The sequence below is a fragment of the Papaver somniferum genome, chromosome 2 (genome assembly GCF_003573695.1).
Source record: "Papaver somniferum cultivar HN1 chromosome 2, ASM357369v1, whole genome shotgun sequence".
Lineage (NCBI taxonomy): Eukaryota > Viridiplantae > Streptophyta > Magnoliopsida > Ranunculales > Papaveraceae > Papaver > Papaver somniferum.
In genome coordinates, this window is record NC_039359.1 from 35,709,203 (window position 1) to 35,730,686 (window position 21,484).

The following is a 21,484-nucleotide window of genomic DNA, read 5'->3' on the forward strand; positions in this document are numbered from 1 at the left end:
CTGAGTGCGTAGGATAACAGTGGAAAGAAAGAAAGAAACAAAAGAACCAGAATTAAAGCTGTGGCTGCAAGTTGTCCACGAAATTGTATGGTCCTAGTTTTTGCTCTCATCAAACACTCTTCTCCTCTCCTCTCGAATCAAACCAAAAAGTTTGAAATTAATCTTACCAGAAAGACCCATGCTGCTTTTCACGATAGACAACGAGCTTAATTTCTTTATCACATTCTCAAACCAACTAGTAGTACTCGTTATATAGTGCTCCAAAACTACTAAAACCAATAAAAACTAAAAAATAGTAGTAATAACACTGAATCCGTCTTGTTGTAGTACAATAGTAAAATTGATGGGTGATGATACAAATTACTTAAGTTTTGAATAAAAATTTGAGAATGTGCACGAATCGGACTAAAATTCATTTCTCCCCAAAAGAGTAGAAATATTATCAAAACTTACATTGTTTACACTGTGCCCATTACTACCTCTATGCAGTACCCCAAGGCCAAAACTGGCGGAAGTGGTGTAGATATGAGATTCCTTAAAGGCCAAATGCTAAAATATCCCTTCTCTTTAGTGTTTGACCGTGAAAAAAAGAACACTGAAAAACAAAACAAAGGAAAAAGAAACTTAAAAGATAAGAGCAGAATCTCATATTACAAAAGCTAAAGATAAGAGCAATAAAACCCATATACTTTTATCTCTCTTGCCTTAAACTCTTGGTAGAGTCTTGTGCTTAAAATTTTCTTAACTACTAAAAAAGAATCCACTTTGCTTCAAACTCCAAAAACAAGAGAGTAAAGCTGGATAATTGTTTGAGATGATCACATGTTGTTCAGTACACCTATGTTGTCTTTGACTCCATCTCATAATTAATGGGTTGATGAAAGTTTTTTCTCTTTTCTTTTCCTTTCCTTCACTATTTTTGATAAAGAGTTTGATATGATATGATTGATTTTTATTTTTCTTTTCTTTTATGGTAAGAAGTAAGGATAGATAAACATAGAGAGAGGCATATGCTTAGTTCATTGATACTTGAAGAAGCAATTGTTAGGTAATTGGGAGATATGTCAGGTGGTGGGTGTAGTATAGTTTGGTTTAGAAGGGATCTAAGAGTTGAGGATAATCCTGCACTTGCTGCTGGTGTAAGGGCAGGTGCTGTAATTGCGGTGTTTGTATGGGCACCTGAAGAAGAAGGCCATTATTATCCAGGAAGAGTATCAAGATGGTGGTTGAAACAAAGCTTAAATCATCTAGATAGTTCTTTGAAAAGTCTTGGTACAACCCTTATTACTAAAAGATCTTCTGATAGTGTTTCTTCTCTTATTGAGATTGTTAAGTCTACTGGTGCTACTCAACTCTTCTTCAATCACTTATATGGTATGCAAAATGAAGAACTGCTCTTATTTGTCATTAGATTCTCCTTAACCTTTGGTTCTTTTGTTGGTTTCTAGATCTTGATCTTTTTTTTAATGTTTAGGTGTTTTTAATTGATAATATAAACACTTTTTTTTCTTTCTTTCTTAATTTTAATCTTACTTACCCTAAATAGAATCTTTAAGTTTCAATGTTTCATTAGAATGAACCCTTTGTTGGTTTCTTTCCTCTTTTGGATATATATAATGATTGAGTCATAATTTTGCAATTTGGGGTCATTTTGGTTTTTGATTTTAAGTTTACCATTGTTTAATTCAGTCATTTCTTATAACACCATGCTTCTAAGAAATGATAGTGTTCTAGATTTTATTGTATATGATTATCAAATTACTTGTTGGATTGTACCTTCTGCTTGTCCTCCCATGCTTTTATGGTTTTAACAGCATATATTGACATTAACTTCATTCAAATTACTTTTGTGAAGTGTAATATCTTAGTACTGCAGTTTATGTTTTACTTCTTTGTGCAGATCCAATATCGCTAGTGAGGGATCACCGTGCTAAGGAGCTTCTGACTGATTATGGCATATCTGTGAGATCGTTCAATGCAGATTTGTTGTATGAACCATGGGAAGTTAATGATGACCAAGGTCAACCATTCACGGTCTTTTCTGATTTCTGGAACAGATGCCTTAGCATGCCTTGCGATCCAGCTGCGCCAATGTTACCACCTAAGAGGATAATATCAGGTTTGTCCTCTACATTTTTTCTAGTTCAGAAAATTCTACTGCTCAGCAGTGGGCTTGATTTGTTGAAGGACTTGTTCCAAGTACTGTTTCTCTACATTTATAAATGTTGCATTTCTGTGTGCTTACAATGAAGTTAACGTTATTAAACGCTTTATCTTTATGTTGCTTCGAATATACAAAAAGTTAGATGGTTCATTTAGGCGTGAAACCTGTTGCTCGATCAAGCAATAGCTTAGTCTTGATTTTGGCTTCTGAGCTTGACCATCTCAATACACACCTTGGTCTATGTAATATGCATGCCTGCAAGTTAACAAGTGAAAAATTAATCCATAAATATACCAAATTTCCTCTTTGTTAGAAACAATAATGTTTTGGTCTTTCAGGTGACACATCAAGGTGCCCTTCGGACGAACTGGTCTTTGAAGATGAATCCGAGAAAGGAAGCAACGCACTTCTTGCTCGGGCCTGGTCACCAGGATGGAGCGCTGGAGACAAGGCACTGACAACTTTTATCAATGGTCCCTTAATCGAATATTCTGTGAACCGTAGAAAGGCCGACAGTGCAACAACTTCATTTCTCTCTCCTCATTTGCATTTTGGGGAGGTGAGTGTAAGAAAATGCTTTCACTTAGTCCGCATCAAGCAGGTTGCCTGGGGTAACGAAGGGAATACGGCTGGTGAAGAGAGTGTTAATTTGTTCCTCAAGTCTATCGGGCTTCGAGAGTATTCAAGATATATGAGCTTCAATCATCCATACAGTCATGAAAAGCCTCTTCTTGGACACCTTAAGTTCTTCCCTTGGGTAATTGATGAAGGTTATTTCAAGGCGTGGAGACAAGGCCGAACAGGGTATCCGTTGGTTGATGCTGGCATGAGAGAGTTATGGGCTACTGGTTGGTTACATGACAGGATAAGAGTTGTGGTTTCTAGTTTCTTTGTTAAGGTTCTGCAGCTTCCATGGAGATGGGGTATGAAGTATTTCTGGGATACCTTATTGGACGCTGATCTTGAGAGTGATGCTCTTGGGTGGCAATACATATCTGGCACCCTTCCTGATGGTCGAGAATTTGATCGAATGGACAACCCTCAGGTAAAAGTACCCAACCACCCATTACCTCCTTGGATGTCTTCCACAGAAAATACCTATCATAATTTTCTTTTTACTTCACAAAATTTTGCTTCATTAGAATTAATCCCGAATTTCTTCTTTGAAACAGTTTGAAGGTTACAAGTTTGACCCCAACGGAGAATACGTCCGACGTTGGCTTCCGGAACTTGCTAGACTGCCTACCCAATGGGTACATCATCCATGGAACACGCCAGAGTCAGTACTTCAAGCTGCTGGGGTTGAACTAGGGTCAAATTATCCTCTTCCGATTGTGGGATTAGAAGCAGCAAAAGCCCGGTTACAAGAAGCACTATCTGATATGTGGCAACAAGAGGCAGCCTGGAGAGCAGCAATTGAGAATGGAACTGACGAAGGTCTTGGTGAATCTATGGAATCAACACCCATTGCGTTTCCTCGAGATATCCAGATGGAGATCGATATTGAACCTACTAGAAATAACAACAACACTACACCTATCGTCAGGCACCAAGAAGATCAAAGAGTCCCTAGCATGACTTCTTCATTTCTAAGAATTGAAGAGGAAGAAGAATCTTCTGTTGATCTGAGAAACTCACCTGAAGAAACCAGAGCAGAAGTACCGACAAACATGAATATGGGTATGGATACTCGTACAGAAGAACCAAACCAAGGAGGTGTTCAAGCGATTAGAGCCGTTGTTAACAATGCTCGGCGGTTTGACAATTTCGGGTTGCAACTGCAAACTGCCGATTCCTCCACAGCAGAATCTTCAAGTAGTAGCAGAGAGAGAGATGGGGGTGTTGTTCCAGTTTGGTCTCCATCTTCTAGCTTTTCAGAGCAATTAGTGGTTGAAGAAAATGGTATAGGCAGTGGGTCTTCTTATTTGCAGAGACATCCTCAATCACACCAAATAATCAATTGGAGACGACTCTCACAAACAGGGTGAGTGAAACCATTTTCAACTACTTCTTCTGTAACGATGCAGTAATTTAGCTTAAACAAATTGATGCATCTCTCATGGACATGTTTTCCTGAAATTATGACCGACTGTATTTAGTTCATCAAGTTTTAATATTGGTAAAGCTAATAAGTGATCGTGCTAACAGATGAAACGTCTAAACGAAACAGGGGAAGAAGCTGGGAGATGGACAATATGGTGCAGCCTAATGCGATCGGCTAAGATTATAAGTTGACGATTACCTCATTTTGAGTGACTCCTCTCTCTCTAATCTGCTGGTATAGAAGATATTAATCTTTATGCCAAGTTTAGACAGGTAGTCTTAACTTCATTTACTGCCCTCTCTTTTTGTTTTCTCTGTACCATATATAGTTCTGTATAGTAATTGTTATTCACATAAGGTGAGAGATGAGTGTCTTATAAGAAAATGATCAAGTGTAGCTCTGTAATAAACCAGGTTAATGTTTTCTCCATTACTTGAGAAGACATTTATTCTCTTTTTAACAGTTCCACTGAGCCTGCTATTAACCTTGTGAATCCTGCTACTAGTTATCTGGTGTTGAAATAACATCATGTGCATATTACCGACAACCATTTCTAGAAGAAGAAGAAAAACAAAGAAAACTGAATGTCAAGAAAGCTAATGACATGGATCATAATCTAGTGTTCAAAATAAAGTTGTTATGAAATAGCATGATTACCGACTTCACAACTTGCTAGCCAACTGCAGAATTGCAAGATTGGTAATTTGTGGGAGAGAGTAGCTAATTAGACAAGGTATTTAAAGATGTAAAGAAACCAAACTTGTCTTTGTGTTCCATGTCCGAACAGAAAAAACATTGGAGGAACTACTTTTGCAACTGGAATGATGCGTATAGTTACGTAGCTACTACTTGGATAAATTTTTCTTTCCACTCAATCATAAGCCATGGATTATGAAAAGAACTTGTAGGTAGTGTGAGATCACAGTATTAGGCACCAGTTAAATTCCAAATAGATGGTACTGTCCCACCCATCAAGTTGAAGGATTCTATCTTCAAAGGGATAATTGGAAAAATGCCCCATATTTCGATGCCCCGTTGGGAAACCGCCCCATAGAAAAAAAAGTATGGTCCCCCACCGTTGCTATTTTTGTCCAAATTGTGTTAACTGGTCAATGACGCCACATGTGTGAGTTTCATGTGTCGGAAAAAGACATATACACCCTAAATATTTCTTTCTCCTACGTATCTCTGCCCATCTTCTCCATTTATATTAGAACAAAACAAAAAAATACAGAGAGACGCAAATCGAGTTTTAGTGAGGAAATTTCAATTTCAATTTGGTTTTGAAACTTGAAATCAGAAATTAGGGTTCATTGATTTTTGGAAAATATTTGATTTTTAAGGTTCATAGAATTTAGGGTTTTTACTGTGTAATCATGTAATTGAAGTTATTAAATCTTTGTGGTGGATGTAATAACTCTAATTAGTGAATTTGAAGGTTTGGTTTTCGGGATTTGGACAGTCAAGACATGGTTTGTGAGCTATGGTTTAAGGGTTTCCAAGGCAAGTTAAAATGGAACTTGGAATAATCTTTTCTTTACAATGAATCTGTTATGTGGTAGCTACGATCGATGGCAGTGATGATAATATTTTGCATCTGGATGTAAAGTTAAGGAATAAGAAGATACGTGAGAAGGAGGAGATATATATTAAAGTCACATAGGTAATTTACTGTATCGAATATATCTAGCCAGAGTAGATATTGACAAGTCAATGTGGCGAGTTTGACTATTTGGATGGAAAAGTAACGATGGGGCAGTTTCCCAACGGGGCATCGAAATATGGGGCATTTTTCCAATTATCCATCTTCAAATAGAATACACCCAACCTCATGAAAATTATTGTAGAAAGGATATCAGCTTTTATTTCTTGCTCATGATAGGCATTCGTCTAAATTCCTAACCTTATTTTATAAAAAATCTCACCCAAAAGAGAATTTCCTAAGGAATACTTGGTTACTAACTATTGAAGTATATCCTTTAGAAAAGACCATTCTACCATCTGAAAGACAAGTCTAGTTCGATTGCCAGAATACCACTAAACCCGTGTTCTTTCACACTGTGCACCATCTCGTTTAAATGATGATATTATCATGAATTTTCCTGTTAGGTACAAAAGCAAATTGAAATGAAGAGATTACTCAAAAAAGTTCCGTTTTGTTAGAGAATAGCGTTTTGATCATGCCAAATACGTGTGTTTGTTTAAGAGTATGTGCTTGGGTTATGTAAGCGTGTGACAACTGACATGTGTTAGTTAAAGTGTGCGTTAGTAACCGGTGACAGTAGTCATCCGTTGTGTCGATTCTGTAAAGGTTTAAAATAACCTGAGATTCATCTTTTCCTATAACTGAAAATTAATCAAAAATTGAATCAGTGAGAAACCGAGAGATTTGTCAAGCGGCATTCTTCTCTCTTTTACATGGTATCAGATACCTAATTCTTCAACTTTAAACCTTCAATGGCATAAATCAATAAACATATCCTCTTACTTTCAAACCACCATCAAAATTAACCATTATCAATTATTCTCTCTAGAAATCACAAATCGTACCTCTTCTACGTAGCTGTAATCTCTTTCGTTTTGTTGATGAATCGTTTCAATGTCATGTCAAATTTTTGAGAAAAACATCTCCATTTAGTAAAGTAATTGTTCAAGATCCGCCTTTTGTAGATTTCGATCATGAAAATGAATCCGTTCGAAATCCGATCTACAACTACAGGGTAAATCAAGATCAACTATTTTATCTTGGCTATTCTCTGCGTGTACAGGAGAAACTTACTCACAGGTTTGATTATAAAAGATTTGGATTCGTCTTGAACATAACTACAATGCTACTACCAAAACTAGAATAATGCAACTAAAAACTGATTTAGTTCATCTGAAGAAGAGTAGTGATTTTATGTTGGTGTACTTCAACAAAGCCAGATCCATTTCTCATCAATTAGCACAAATTGATCGACCAATTCTGATGAGGGTTTAATCTTCTACATTCTGTAAGGATTACCATCTGAAATGCTTTCAAAGCTTCAATTACTATACAACAACTGAATAATGATAACTTGATAACATCCTCTGAGCTGTTAGGATTTTTATTTTTTGAAGAAACAAGAGTCTGTTCTGAATCGAAAGTAGATCTCACCACCGCTTCTGCAAATTTGTTAACTACGAAAAGACGAGGGTACCCAAATATACCTCAATCTAAAACTTTTCCACCTATAAGTCCTTTCTCCGAAAGTGATTATGTATGGACTGAGTCGAGACAATACAACTAATCGGTTCACACTTCGTGTGAACGTCTATGGATACGAGATCAAGACAATACGAAAACAAGATAACTTGTGTGATTGACTATGGATACAAGATCGAGACAATACAATAACGGAGTATGTTTTATTGATAATAGGTTCGGATTTAACCAAACACAATAGGATTGTTACCAAGTAAATAGGAATTAACGTTTGTCTAATTTACTTTAAATTATAATAACAACAATTATAATTGCGGAAAATAAAAGAAAATGACACAACAAGATTTTGTTGACAAGAAAACCGAAAATGCAGAAAAACCCCGGGACCTTGTCCAGAATTTAATACTCTCAGGATTAAGCCGCTATACAAAATCTAAACCAACTTCGTATAGTTGAGACCAAGCAACTAAACCTATAGTCACCTAGTTCCGTCTGTATTCCTGCGCCTCCAACTTGTCACGCACTTGGAACAATTCCTTTGGTTCGTATTCCAAACAGTAAAGGAATAAAAAATTTGATCGGTAACAACTCTTTTTAAACAACGTGATATGAGTACGACAAAAGGCTCTTCCGTTTATCCCAATAAACTCCTTTGCCAGGTCATTCAATCTATCTTTTCAACAACTACCAAAGTAATTATTAAGATTATGCAGTCAATACTTTGAATCACAAAGAAACGTATTGATGTCGATCTACTCAACTAATCAATCCAATCTATCACAAAGATAAACCGATTATAGTTGGATCCCTTTCCAGCCGAAACAAGTTTTGTGCACACCAAAGATTATTAACCCAAATATCTTCTTTGATCTTCAATAAACACCTGCACACAAACAACTTGAATCTCTTGTAATCAATCACATACAAAACGGGGTCTGTTAACAATGGATTATCACAACACGTCTTTGATCTAAAAACAGTTCTAAAGATCCCCGTCGAAACTTCGATCTAGTTTGAGTGAATCTTATATCAGAAAAGAAGATTCTCAAGCATAAACAAACTAGGTGCAATCAAAGTTCAACAACCGTTAGTCAATCAGATCAATCGAAAACTAATAATAAACTGCAATTATCTAGTTTCCCACCAACAGTACTCGTAGAGCTTCCCAATGCCAAAGAAGTTTATAAAACGAGCGGTCGTAAGAGATTTCGCCTAATTAGGGTACTTTCCTCTCTGAATAGACGGTTCCACTAGTAAAAACACAACTAGGTAGTTTTGCTGGCTATGAGGATTAGTTTGCTTGAAATGCAAACTTCAGTATTTATAGACAGGGAAGTTTAGACACCAGGGAATTTCCAAAACCGAATATTCTCAAATATATGCAATAAGGGCAAAAACGGTTTTCATAATTCCTGGAAATGCTTTGTCTAAATATTGATCAATTTCTCAGTAGAAAATCTCCAACTAGTAAATGCACATTACTAGTTTTTATCTTCTAAAGATATGCATTTTAATTGCTGGAAATTAAAAGCATATAAAACTAAAAACCTTAATTAAAAGATTCTCAATTTATTTCGATCCGGGATTCTCCTTTAGCTATTAAGGAATATCTTTGAACAATAAAAGATAAGAGTTACTGCACATGTTCAAAGTATGTCGACATCTTTACTTCGTAAATCCTTTTTCATATGTACAATCTTGGAACCGATTTACCACACTTCCAAACAAGTTTAGAATTGGTTCATCTGACTTCCAAGAACTATGTGATTGATTATCCTATCAAATCACCATTAACGGGTTTCACGGTTCTACCTCAACATAAAGTTTCGGTTCTACCTCCAAGTGGGTAATAGGATCTGTTACACTAGTTACCATAAAATGGCTAACTAAGTACTAGGATTGGTTACCACTTCTTTTGGTAAAACTTGTGATCGGTTGACCAAGTTATAGGATCGGTTACACCAACTTACTAAAACTTGTTAAACCTCTTACAAGGATAGATTACACTCTCTCTTATGATCTGTCACACCTCTTACTAGGATCGGTTACCCAATGACTAGTACTTAGTTACACCAAATTCAAGATATCGATCTTACCATCTCAGGTGATTACTTAAGATCGGTTTCACTAATAAAAGTCATACCAATAAAAAAGTCAGGCCTTGTGAATAATTTTACCAAGATTCATAAACAAGTTATGAGCGGTTATACTAAACACACATATTGGTAATTCAAAATATTTGCAATGAATAACAATACCAATAAGCCTAGCGATTTCCCTTTCGATTTACAATACAAGTTTATGAATTTACTTCCTTTAAACGAATGTAATACATTGTTTCCTAGGACGGAATCTTCACCCATAACCATGCATAATCACAATAACATTCATACGATTATGTTGATGTCTTATATACGAAGTTCAAAAGATAAATGTGATACTTCGTATTGTAATTCCTTAATACTACGTCTAACTAGAGTATAATCATTCACAGCTTCGAAGTTATGTTTCCAATATGCACGACTTGGAAGATACGTTAGGGAATGAAACAGTTCAAGTCAAATATTATTAACCTCAAGTGGAAGGATGATGTCGTCTTTGTAGCTCCTTACTTCTTCACATTTTTCAAGTCTTCACGTAATACTTGTAATGTCTCATATCCTAATACTTTCAATCTAACCTATACGAAGTTAACTCTAGCATATAATCAAGCGACTCTTTAAATAGTTTTGGTTCACTAAAATATGACAACCAATCTGGACATACCAACACTTGGTGGGTTCAACCGATCTATGCTCTAACAATATCCCCTTTTGTCAACTTTAGTGACAAAACTCTTACATCATATGGATAAACAAATTACAAGAATTTATTACACATATGCTTGATTCCAAGTTTCAACAACACAATAACCTGTATACATTCAATCTTTTAAATACCTTTGTTAAAATGATAATAACAAAGATAATACTCCCCCTAAAGGTGAGATAGGTAGATTTTCAATCCGCACGTCTTTGTTATTCCCTTTGTAGTTAAGATAACCACAAGTATCAATATGATATGCTACTCCCCCTTAGTCTATACTTTACTCTTTCGTTAGATATAACGTTTAAGCACCATTGTCCTTTCCTTAGTGATACCAAATCAATATCAAATCACTTGTTTACTCCATATATTTATCTTCCTTTTTGTCACAAAATGACAAAGGTACGAGCAAATAAAGGACAAACCGAAAGGATCTTACAAATCTTACAAAGAGACTTGCAACCTATAAGAGTTAAGCACGAGGGTTCCACACACCATTTTTGATAACCAATATCAAAACCAAAACTACAAAGTAATTTTGTTTTGATATGTTACCAAGGAAACAATTGCCTGAAGCAATTTTCCCTAATAGTTTAGTAAACCAAAAATCGACTAAGCACCTTAGTTCCTTTGATAAACCGATTGTACAAATACAATCGCTTGTTCGATAAGACCAAAGTAAAGATCAGAATTAACTCTATTTTTCTCATCAGGTTCTAATTATTCAAATAATAACTTAGACCTTTCACTTTTAAATAAGACAAGTACTAGGTTAGTTAACTAGCATTTCTTGTTAAGGAATTCGATTAGACTTGAATAACCGAAACCTCCACTTTGATAAGTCTAACTAAGATCAGAATTAACTTAGTTTCTCTTATCCGGAATCAAATTGGACTAAACAATTCATCTCGAAAACCCTTTTCTTTTGTTAAGCCATAAACAATTCATACAAACCAAATAAATCAACTTGCATAATTGTTTACCTCAATCGGAAGCAATTGAAACAATATAGACATTAAAGTATCGCAATTGCACCGAAATTTTGTAAGCCTAAACAATTGATACCAAACAATAAAGCAAGATAACAATAGTTTTTTACCGGAAACAATTGAATCATACACACATCCATACACAAACAATGAAATAAAACATCAATTGTACCGAAATTTTGTTAAGCAAAAGCAATAAATATATGTAATAAAATCAGGCTTTTCTTAAACAGGAAAACGATTAACTACAAAGTCGTTACCTCAAGTTCTGCATCCTCTTCACCCCCAAAAGATATGTCATTAAGCACAAGTTCACATTAGAACTCTCCCCCGTTGTGTTGTCATCCTCTCGCCAAAACAAAAGAACACAAACAAGGACCAACCTTTACCAGAGAAAGGTTGAAAACCGGTTTTAAATAATGTAATGCAAAAGTTGAAACCCCGAAACACATATGCTTTTATGCTAAACTAAAAGATTCAACATGTTAGAGAACTACTCGGTCGAACTCGCAAGCGTTGTTATCTCAAGCTTGTTTGTCAAGTTTAGTTGACAAAACTATAAGTCTTGATTTCTAGTCTACTAATAGCTAAGTCTCGGACTAGGATAGAAAGTGTAGTTGAGCTCCAGACTCCACGGTGTTCATCATGCAAAGACGAAGAACTACTCAAGGAACTGGTGGAACGTCATCGACAAAAAGGTATGTGGATACTTGAACTTATCCATCACTCAAAAGTCTATTTTATCTCCTATCTTGAGACAAAATTCGTATTGCTATATATATTATGATTATACACATGTACTATTTCGAGCTGAGTTTATCTCGCTTATCTATTTATCGAAATATATGTTGATAGGATTTCGGTTTGGCCAAGTTCATCTTTACTAGTGACGAAAGTCATATTAGTTTCAATCACTTGAAAATCGCTTTGACGAGAAATAGTTTGTGAACAACAACTATATAACGTTCTCTAAGAATGTTTCAATGATTGAGATGAGAGTTTATAATACATAACCATGGTTGGATATAAATATTGTGAGACAACTCATATGTGTGTAAGTCCAATATCCTTGAACAAAAGTATGCGTACTTTGCTGCTCAGGATAACCGGAATTAAAGTCTGCGTACCGTCGGAAGTTCACATCCCGTGAATTTCTGCTGGAGTTTGTGAACTGAAAACAAACTTAATTCGGGTACTTAAGTCCGCGTACCAGTATGCGTACTAAAGTAGGTTATTTTCTAAAAACAGTTTAATTCGTGAACTAAGACATTTTTTAAGCAATGCAATCTTTTCAAAACGTGGCTATAATGTTCACGAATCGATTCGAGTGAATCAAAACTGTTTTTGTTTCGATTGTGTATTGTATACTTCTATGAGATCTAAGCAATTGAACAATTCTCTAACTAGTTCATTTGAGTCATTTGAACAAGTTGTGGTAAAGAAGAATAAGGTTGATATGAAAGTGCTCATACGGCTAACCTATGGTTAACTACCGGTGAACCAACGACTTGTACACATTTAGGTACGATTACTCAAACCTAAATGAAGTTACATTTCATGTGTGTATAACAAGCTAAGATTCGATCCAACGGTTGAAAGATATTAGCTTGAATCTAATCAAGTTTTCACCTAACGGTGAATATTGAATGCTTTGTTACCAAGGTAGCATTGATTGCAAACCCTGATTTGAAGACTATATAAATGAGAACTCTAGAAACTGAGAAACCTAATCCCCACACCTTCTGTGTGATACTAGTTGTAAGCTAGATTCAATTCTCCTTTAACCATATGTTTCTATCGAGACCCTGTAGGTTAACGACTTAAAGACTTCATTGGGATTGTGAAGCCAGACCCAACTATTTTCTATGTACTTACGAGATATGATCTTGTTGTTTCTATTGTATTTGAGTACAATCAAAAAATTGGCTTGAGATTAATTTCTCTGATAGGAAAGATAGAAAAGTAGTCACAAACATCTCCGTCTCATCGTTTTTGATTCCACAATATCTAGTTTCGCCATCATACGATTTATATTTTTGTGAGGTGATTGATAATTCTAGGGTGTTCTTCGGGAATATAAGTCCGGGTTATCGATTGGTTCCTGTTCACTTTGATTTATCAAAAGACGAAACAAAACTCGTAGGTATTTCTTTGGGCGACAGATTATCTATTTTTATAGACTTTTCTATGTGATACAGATTTGTTTATTAAAGTCTTAGACTTTGGGTTGTAGCAACTCTTAGTTATGGGTGAGATCAGCTAAGGGAATCAAGTGTGTAGTATCCTGCTGGGATCAGAGACATAAGGAGCGCAACTGTACCTTGGATCAGTGTGAGATTGATTGGGGTTCAACTACAGTCTAGACCGAAGTTAGTTTGTAGTAGGCTAGTGTCTGTAGCGGCTTAATACAGTGTATGTTCAATCTGGACTAGGTCCCGAGGTTTTTCTGCACTTGCGGTTTCCTCATTAGTAAAACTTCTGGTGTCCGACCGCATTGTATTTTGTTATATAATTGAAACATCACAGGTTGTGCGTTGAATCGATCAATTGGTAAATCCAACCTTTGGTTGTTGATTGAAATTGATTGATACTTGAACATTAGTCTTTAGTATCATTCAAGTTAATTTCTCTTGTGTTCAGTTGGACTCGCGGATTTCTATTTGCTTGAGTAAGTATTGAATAGAGAAATTGAGATATACCTCCTTGATATACTTTTTGTTAAGATCGAGTCTGACTGTCTAGTTGATTCTCTTAAAAGTATATTAGAGTTAGTCCATACAGATTGCTAAGCGAAATATTGGGTGTGGTTGTTATACCCCCGCTTTTTCAATTGGTATCAGAGCAGGAAAACACGTTTAAAGACCTTATAAGTCTGTGTTTTTAGCGATCTGACTCTATGTACGACAGTAATCTCTCTGATAACACAACACCAGATCAGAATTCCTATGAGATGTTTCAAAATCCTGAGATATCTAAGAAAACTTTTGTACCTTCCTCTATGTCTGAATCTGACTTCAACTGGGAAAAATGTATTGATGACCAGTTGGATGATCTTTCAGATGAGAGTGATTCAAAAGAAGGATAAAATATTGATGAGAAAGTCTCTCAATATATCAAGCTCTTTGACCATGCCTTGAAAGAAAAGAAGTCAACAGATTGCTTGAGAAAATATTTGTCACCTCTCTGTCAAGAAAACAGAAAAATGAGAAAACTCTTTAAAGGTTATGATTTTGGATATAAACTTTTACAATCTACCATTAAAGATCGAGAAGAAGACTTACGCTCAAAAAGGTCCGAATGTGATAATCTTCTTTGAAATCTCTTTGTGTTGAAAGAAAGACTTGCAGAATCCGAAGCAAGATATGACTCTCAACAAAAATGTTCTAATGACAGAGAACTCAGTCTCCTCTCCAGAGAAAAATCTTTGGAGACCGATCTCGCTGCTGCCCTCAATAAGGTAAAATCACTGGAGGAAAGTCTGAAAAGGTTCAATTCTAGCTCTACAAAATTATCTTCTATGCTTGGAGCATGTAAAGAACATCGTGATACACGTGGTCTGGGATATAAGGGAATATACGCTCCAAGTACTGATAAGATCAATTTTTTTCAAGCTAAAGTCAACTCTTCATGTGAAAAAATCTTACCATCAGCTGACGGTTTTGGAAACAAGGATTGTACTCATTCAAATTTAACTCGCATGAGAAAAGTCGAAAACAAATCCTTTAACTGCTATTATTGCGGAAATAAATGGCATCTTGAACGAAGATGTCGTTTTCGACTGAAGAATGAGAAACTTCACAACATTCTTGTATGGATGTTTAAAGAAGTAATTAAACCCGTCTCTCATATTGTTGGAGTTAAAGGCTGTGTCTGCAATCAAGATAAATGTTGTGATGAGTCATTTATAGATTATGATTTTGAGACAAAAAATTCCTACAATTGTAGAAGGGAGAATGTCAGGTGGACATCCGACTCTTTAAATTACTCTGAAAAGAGAAAAAGGCAGAGGAGAAAGAAAGAAAAGGTAAATTCCTTATCTCCTTCTAAAGAAGACAGTGAACTCGAGGTGTCTGCTCCAGATTTCATCATATCAATAATCGAGTCTCAGAGCTCAACATCAGCATAAACAGACTCAAACGGAGTATCAAAAAGGCAAGGAAATCGGCAGATCCAGGTATTCCTTATTCCCCTTCCGTTAAATCTCTTTCAACTAATCCTAGTGATTCTTCTGAAAATCTTGAAGAAGAAAAGAGAGGAGAAGTCCATATTCTTGATGAGAAATAAGCTCATCAAAATACAACATGACTACTCAATGTAGCATCCTTCTTGTAATGTGGAAGGATGCTCATAATTCTCAAGAAGCCTTTGTGTCTTGAGAAAGTAATTGTTGTCATATTTTATATTTTTGTCCGTTACGAAATGATGATCATAAAACTGTTGAGACTTGTTCCAGTACTTTACTTGATGTAATGTTTTTTGATCGTTCACTCTTGAGAATAATTTCTTGTTGATTACCTTGATTTTAAACAATCTCTTGTGTTCCCTTGAACTAAGAATGTCATCCCTTGTTTAGAATGATTCTTGAATTTCTCAAGACTTCTTCTAAATTTAGCTCCATTATTATTTTGGTCTCGTACCAAGGTTGTAACCATAAGTGCACGTATACCCGACCCACACGGAACATATACGAGTATCCCTAGGGTTTCCTGAGAAACACTCATATATATATATATATATATATATATATATATATATATATATATATATATATATATATATATATATATATATATATATCATGCTCCGTTTTGATACATATACGTTCTGCAACGTCAAAAGGTTCACCTGATTTCTGTGTGCACAATGGATGGATGCAACGAGGAAGAGAATGTTGAGAAGGGAAAAACTACCGAGTTTCACGAGAAACCTGTTTTCATAACCTGCTATCATGTTGTTGATCATGAAAAAAAAACTACCAGTTAAGATGTCATCACAACTGGTAGGAAATCTACTTCGAGATTTTGAGGTCGTACGTGAACAACTTGGAATTGCAATAAGGAATCTTGATTTTCTGAAGAAAGCAACTGATGAGCTCGTCCATGTTCAATCTCTGGTTGTTGGCTATGTTTAATGTTTTTCCAAATCATGATCCTCTAAGAGTTGATTTGACTTTGTCTAGGAAATCTTCTTATGAGAATTTTATTCTTGTGTTTTAGGAAGAATAACTAGAGTTTGGAATAGCCATTGTTGTGATTACACATAGCTATGTCCAACGATTTTCATCTTCAATGTTTTTAGATTTATTTGCTTAAATTCTAAAGTTTGTTTGGAAGATGATGTTTGCAGTATTAATATTTATGGTTTTATATATTGCAATTTTTATGGGATATGTGTGTTTGCATCCGTGAACTATGATTGTACTGTACGTGGTCAAAAGTTAAGTCCTTCATATGTTGATATGCAAGTATTGATAAAAGATTGGATGTGGAAAAATCGGGGGTCTAACAACACCACCCAATATTTCGCTTAGCAATCTGTATGGACTAACTCCAATATACTTTTCTAGAGAATCAACTAGACATTTAGACTCAATCTAGATTAAAGTATATCGAGGAGTTAATATCTCTCTCTTGATTTGATTTACTCGAGCTAATAAAATCAACGAGTCTATAATCAAATACAAGGAATAACTTGGATTACTCTAATTTATGATCTAACGCACAACCTGTATTATTTCAATTATAAAGATAAAACAATATAATGTGGAAATTGAAATAACAGACACCAGAAGTTTTGTTAACGAGGAAACCGCAAATGCAGAAAACCCCCGGGACCTAGTCCAGATTGAACACACGCTTTATTAAGTCGTTACAGACACTAGCCTACTCCAAGCTAGTTTCGGACTGGACTGTAGTTGAACCCCAATCAATCTCCCACTGATCCAAGGTACAGTTATGCTCCTACGCCTCTGATCCCAGCAGGATACTGCGAACTTGATTCCCTTAGATGATCTCACCCACAACTAAGAGTTTCTACGACCCAAAATCGCAGGCTTTAACAATAAACAAATCTGTCTCACACAGACAAGTCTATCAAAGGATCAATCTGTCTCCCACAGATAAACCCTAACGGTTTTATTCCGTCTTTTGATAATAATCAAGGTGAAAAGGAACCAATTGATAATCCGGTCTTATATTCCCTAAGAACAGCCTAGAGTTATCAATCACCTCACAACAATCTTAATCATATGGTAGCGCAACAAGATATTGCAGAATCACAAACAATGAGATGAAGGTGTTTTTTATTACTTTTTATATCTTTCCTATCGGAGATATCAATATCAATCCAATCAATCTGATTGTACTCGTACGATAGAATATGCAAGATCAGATCACACAACTATGATAAAAGTAGTATCGGTCTGGCTTCACAATCCAAATGAAGTTTTTAAGTCGTTAACCCGGTTTGAGAAAAGAAAACCAGAGGTTAAAGGAGAATCGACTCTAGTATGAAAACTAGTATCACACTTAAGGTGTGGGGATTAGTTACTAGTTTTGCACAATACTAGATGTCTCCTTTATATAGTCTTTCAAATCAGAGTTTGCAATCAATGTTAGCTTAGTAACAAAGCATTCAATATTCACCGTTGGATGAAAACCTGATTTAGAGTCAAGCTAATATTTCTCAACCGTTAGATCAAAAACTTAGCTTGTTACACACACTTGACAATGCACGCTTCTAGGTTTATTAACCGTACCCAAACGTATGCACTTGTTTGGTTCAACAATAGTTAACCAAATGGTTAGCCATATAAGCATTTCATATCAAACATGTTCTTCTTCACTATAACTAGTTCAAATGACTTCAAATGAACTAGTTAGAGAGTTGTTCAATTGCAAGGAAATATTATGTACTACACAAGACACAATTGAAGCAAAGATGTTTTGATTCACTTGAATCGGTTCATGAACTTTTATAGCCACTATTTGCATACTGCATTCCTTAGTCTTTATACGTTTAAGTTCATAAATCATCTTCAAATATGTATAACCTTCTTAAGTTTGCACACTAGGTTCGTGGACTTAAGCAACCGGGCAGAGTTTACAAACTTCAACAGAAAATCTCGGCAAAAGACTTTCCACCGGTTCGCGGACTGGGTTCGCGGACTAGTACTCACGCAACTAGTTTGTCAACTCCAGCAGAATTTCTCGGGATGAAAAGTTCGGAAGTTCGCGGACTTGACAACAAGCCATTCTTCCGGTTTCTCTTGATCAACAAAGTTCGCAAATTTTGGTTCAAGGAATAGGACTTATACATAAATGTGTTTCCACAACAATGCTTATGTCCATCATTGGTTATGTAATCTAAACTCTCATTTCAATCATTGAAACATTCTTAGAGGATGTTATATAGTTGTTACACCATTTCTCGTCAAAGCAATTTTCAAAGTGATTGAAAAATATCATGACTTTCGTCACTAGGTAAAGATAAACTTGATCGAAGCGAAAAGCTTACCAACACATATTTCGAGATATAGATAGGCGAGGTATACTCGGCTCGAAATACCAAATGTGTATAATCCAAGTCTATATATATAGCATACGACTTCTTTTCTCAAAGAGTAGGAGATAGAGTAGATAGACTTTTGAGTGATAGACAAGTTCAAGTCTTCACCCACCTTTCTGTCGAGAATGTCCACCGGTTCCTTGAGTAGTTCTTCTTCTTGTATGATGAATCTCCATGAAGTCCTTGAGCTCAACTACACTTTCTATCCTAGTCCGAGACTTAGCTACGATATACTGGAAATCAATACTTATAGTTTTGATCATTAACATTGACAAACATGCATGAGATAGAAACGCATGCGAGGTCGACCGAGCAATGCTCTAACAATCTCCCCCTTTGTCAATTTTAGTGACAAAACTATCAATACACATGGAATACAAAAAAGATAAATAAACTTTAGTAGCTCTTATTCCACATGTCTAATCTTCAACATTCCTCGAAATCTTCGTCACTTCCAAGTACTCCAATGATCCCAAAGGTTGTAAGTTTAGCATCACCGTTGTTGAAGATCCGTAGCTATAATGAGAAATCATTGGTCCGATCATTGTTATACAGTGTCATAGTATTATTACACAGTGTCAAAGTTCAATTGTATCACAACTTCAACAATAATACTATGGTGATATGTATCGCTCCCCCTTAGTCAATACTCCATCTCACATGGAAACCACTCCTCCTTACATAATGATCCGAAAACCATATGTATTTGTAGTATGAACTACATGTTAAATGTCCCCCTTTTTGTCAATAAAATTGGCAAAGGTACAAGAACGGGATCATAATGAAATTTCCGAAAGAGACATTTCATGATTAAAAGAAAAGTACATACCAACTAATTTAGATGCAGTCATAAAGCCTAAGCTAAATGCATTCATCAAGGAGTTTAAAGATACAAGATAACCCCTCTAACTCGCTTACATATTTTTCGAAATATGTGTTGGTAAGGTTTCGCGTTGGCCAAGTTCATCTTTACTAGTGACAAAAGTCATATTATGTTTCAATCACTTGAAAATGGCTTTGACGAAAAATAGTTTGTGAATAACAATTATATAACATCCTCTAAGAATGTTTCAATGATTGAAATGAGAGTTTATATTACATAACCAATGATGGATATAAGCATTGTTGTGGAAACGCATATACGTATAAGTCCTTATTCCTTGAACCGAAGTTTGCGAACTTTGTTGATCAAGAGAACCGGAACAAGAGCCGTGAACTTAGCCCGCGAACCCAATCCGCAAATTGGCGGAAGTTCTCGACCCGAGAAAATCTGCTGGAGTTTGTGAACTCCTTCCGGGAACTTAAGTCTGCGAACCCAGTCCGCGAACTTGAGTTGGTTATATCCAAAAACGATTATTTGTGAAATCATATTTATATAAACTAAGGAATGCTATTTGAAAACCGTGGCTATAGAGTTCATTAACCGATTCGAGTAAATCAAATCGTTTTTGCTTAAATTGTGTCTTGTGTAGTACATAAGATTTCCTTGCAATTGAACAACTCTCTAACTAGTTCATTTGAGTCATTTGAACTAGTTATGGTTAAGATGAATATGGTTAAATACCACACGTATGATTCTTAATTACCTAACTTGATTTGTGATTAAAAATTCTTAAGCATAACAGGTTAGAAGCAATAGTCAAAACCATTGGATGTTGGTTTTTATTGTCAAAGAATCTTTTTCATACTCTTATGGTAACCATTCTTGGTGTAAATCCTTATGGAAAAGGTTATTCTTCCTTCTAAGCATATCAATTCTTGTTAATACAAGTTTGTATCTTAGAAAAGATGATCACGATACTTGATCTTCATGATTACATATTGTGTATTATTACCATGAGATAGTTCTATTGTTAGTAACACGATCTCATGAGAGACTTTCAATGATTGGTTCTTAGTTCATATCTCCTTGTGGAGTTCCTAAAATCCATTATATAAATCCTTATCTCTGGAGTAAGGTCACTCTTGTTGTTCTTTCGGGAATGACATTTTATGGGGGAGAGTTCTTAAATGAACTTGTGCTTAATTGCTATATCTTTGAGAGGAGAAGCGGTTGTGGAACATATAGGGGTTAACTTGTATCTTAATAAACTCCTTGATGAAGTCACTAAGTTTCGACTCTGTGATATCATCTAAAGTAAAGTTGATATGTTTTCCTTTGGTCAAGAAGTTCCTCTATGAAAATTTCATTAGGATACCACCAGTTTTCTTACCTTTGCTAATTTATATTGACAAAAAGGGGGAGAATTATTTTGTAATTCACACTACATATACATATGGTTTACGGATCATTATGTAAGGGGGAGTGGTTTTCACGTCGAGATGAAGTATTGACTAAGGGGGAGTGATACATATCACCAAAGTATTATTGTCAAAGTTGTGATACAATTGAACTTTTTTGATGCTGTGTAATAATACTATGACGGGTCTTCAACAAGTACAGGATGAACACACGCATAGTTGAAGAACCAAGGAAATCACGCATGTTGGGTTTTGGAGCAGTAATGCTTTCATTTGTTTAAATCCATATGTAAAATGGTTTTGTCACTAAAATTGACAAAGGGGGAGATTGTTAGAGAATTTCTTGGTCGAACCCACTAGCGTTGGTATGTCAAGCTAGTTGTCAAATTTAGTTTCCAAAACGCATTCTTGGTTTAGTATACTAAAGATAGTTTCTGACTAGATTAGGTCTAAGAAGAACTACTATTAAAGGATGAAGACTGAAGATT

At 35.5% G+C, this 21,484-nt stretch overlaps 1 protein-coding gene across 3 annotated transcripts; it reads left to right on the forward strand.

The window, feature by feature from the left end:
* Positions 1-666: 666 nt before the first annotated feature.
* On the forward strand, positions 667-4,701 carry LOC113347363 (cryptochrome-1). 3 transcript variants are annotated; one of them, XM_026591002.1, is made up of 5 exons: positions 667-1,374; positions 1,901-2,119; positions 2,503-3,209; positions 3,337-4,148; positions 4,335-4,701. In XM_026591002.1, exons 1-5 carry the CDS (start codon positions 1,062-1,064, stop codon positions 4,384-4,386), a joined length of 2,103 nt encoding a protein of 700 aa, XP_026446787.1. In that variant the 5' UTR covers positions 667-1,061; the 3' UTR covers positions 4,387-4,701. The 3 variants fall into 3 exon arrangements, with proteins under 3 accessions (XP_026446787.1, XP_026446789.1, XP_026446788.1); XM_026591003.1 differs by having other exon boundaries at positions 671-1,374; positions 4,313-4,701; XM_026591004.1 differs by lacking the exon at positions 4,335-4,701 and having other exon boundaries at positions 3,337-4,152.
* Positions 4,702-21,484: the final 16,783 nt, after the last annotated feature.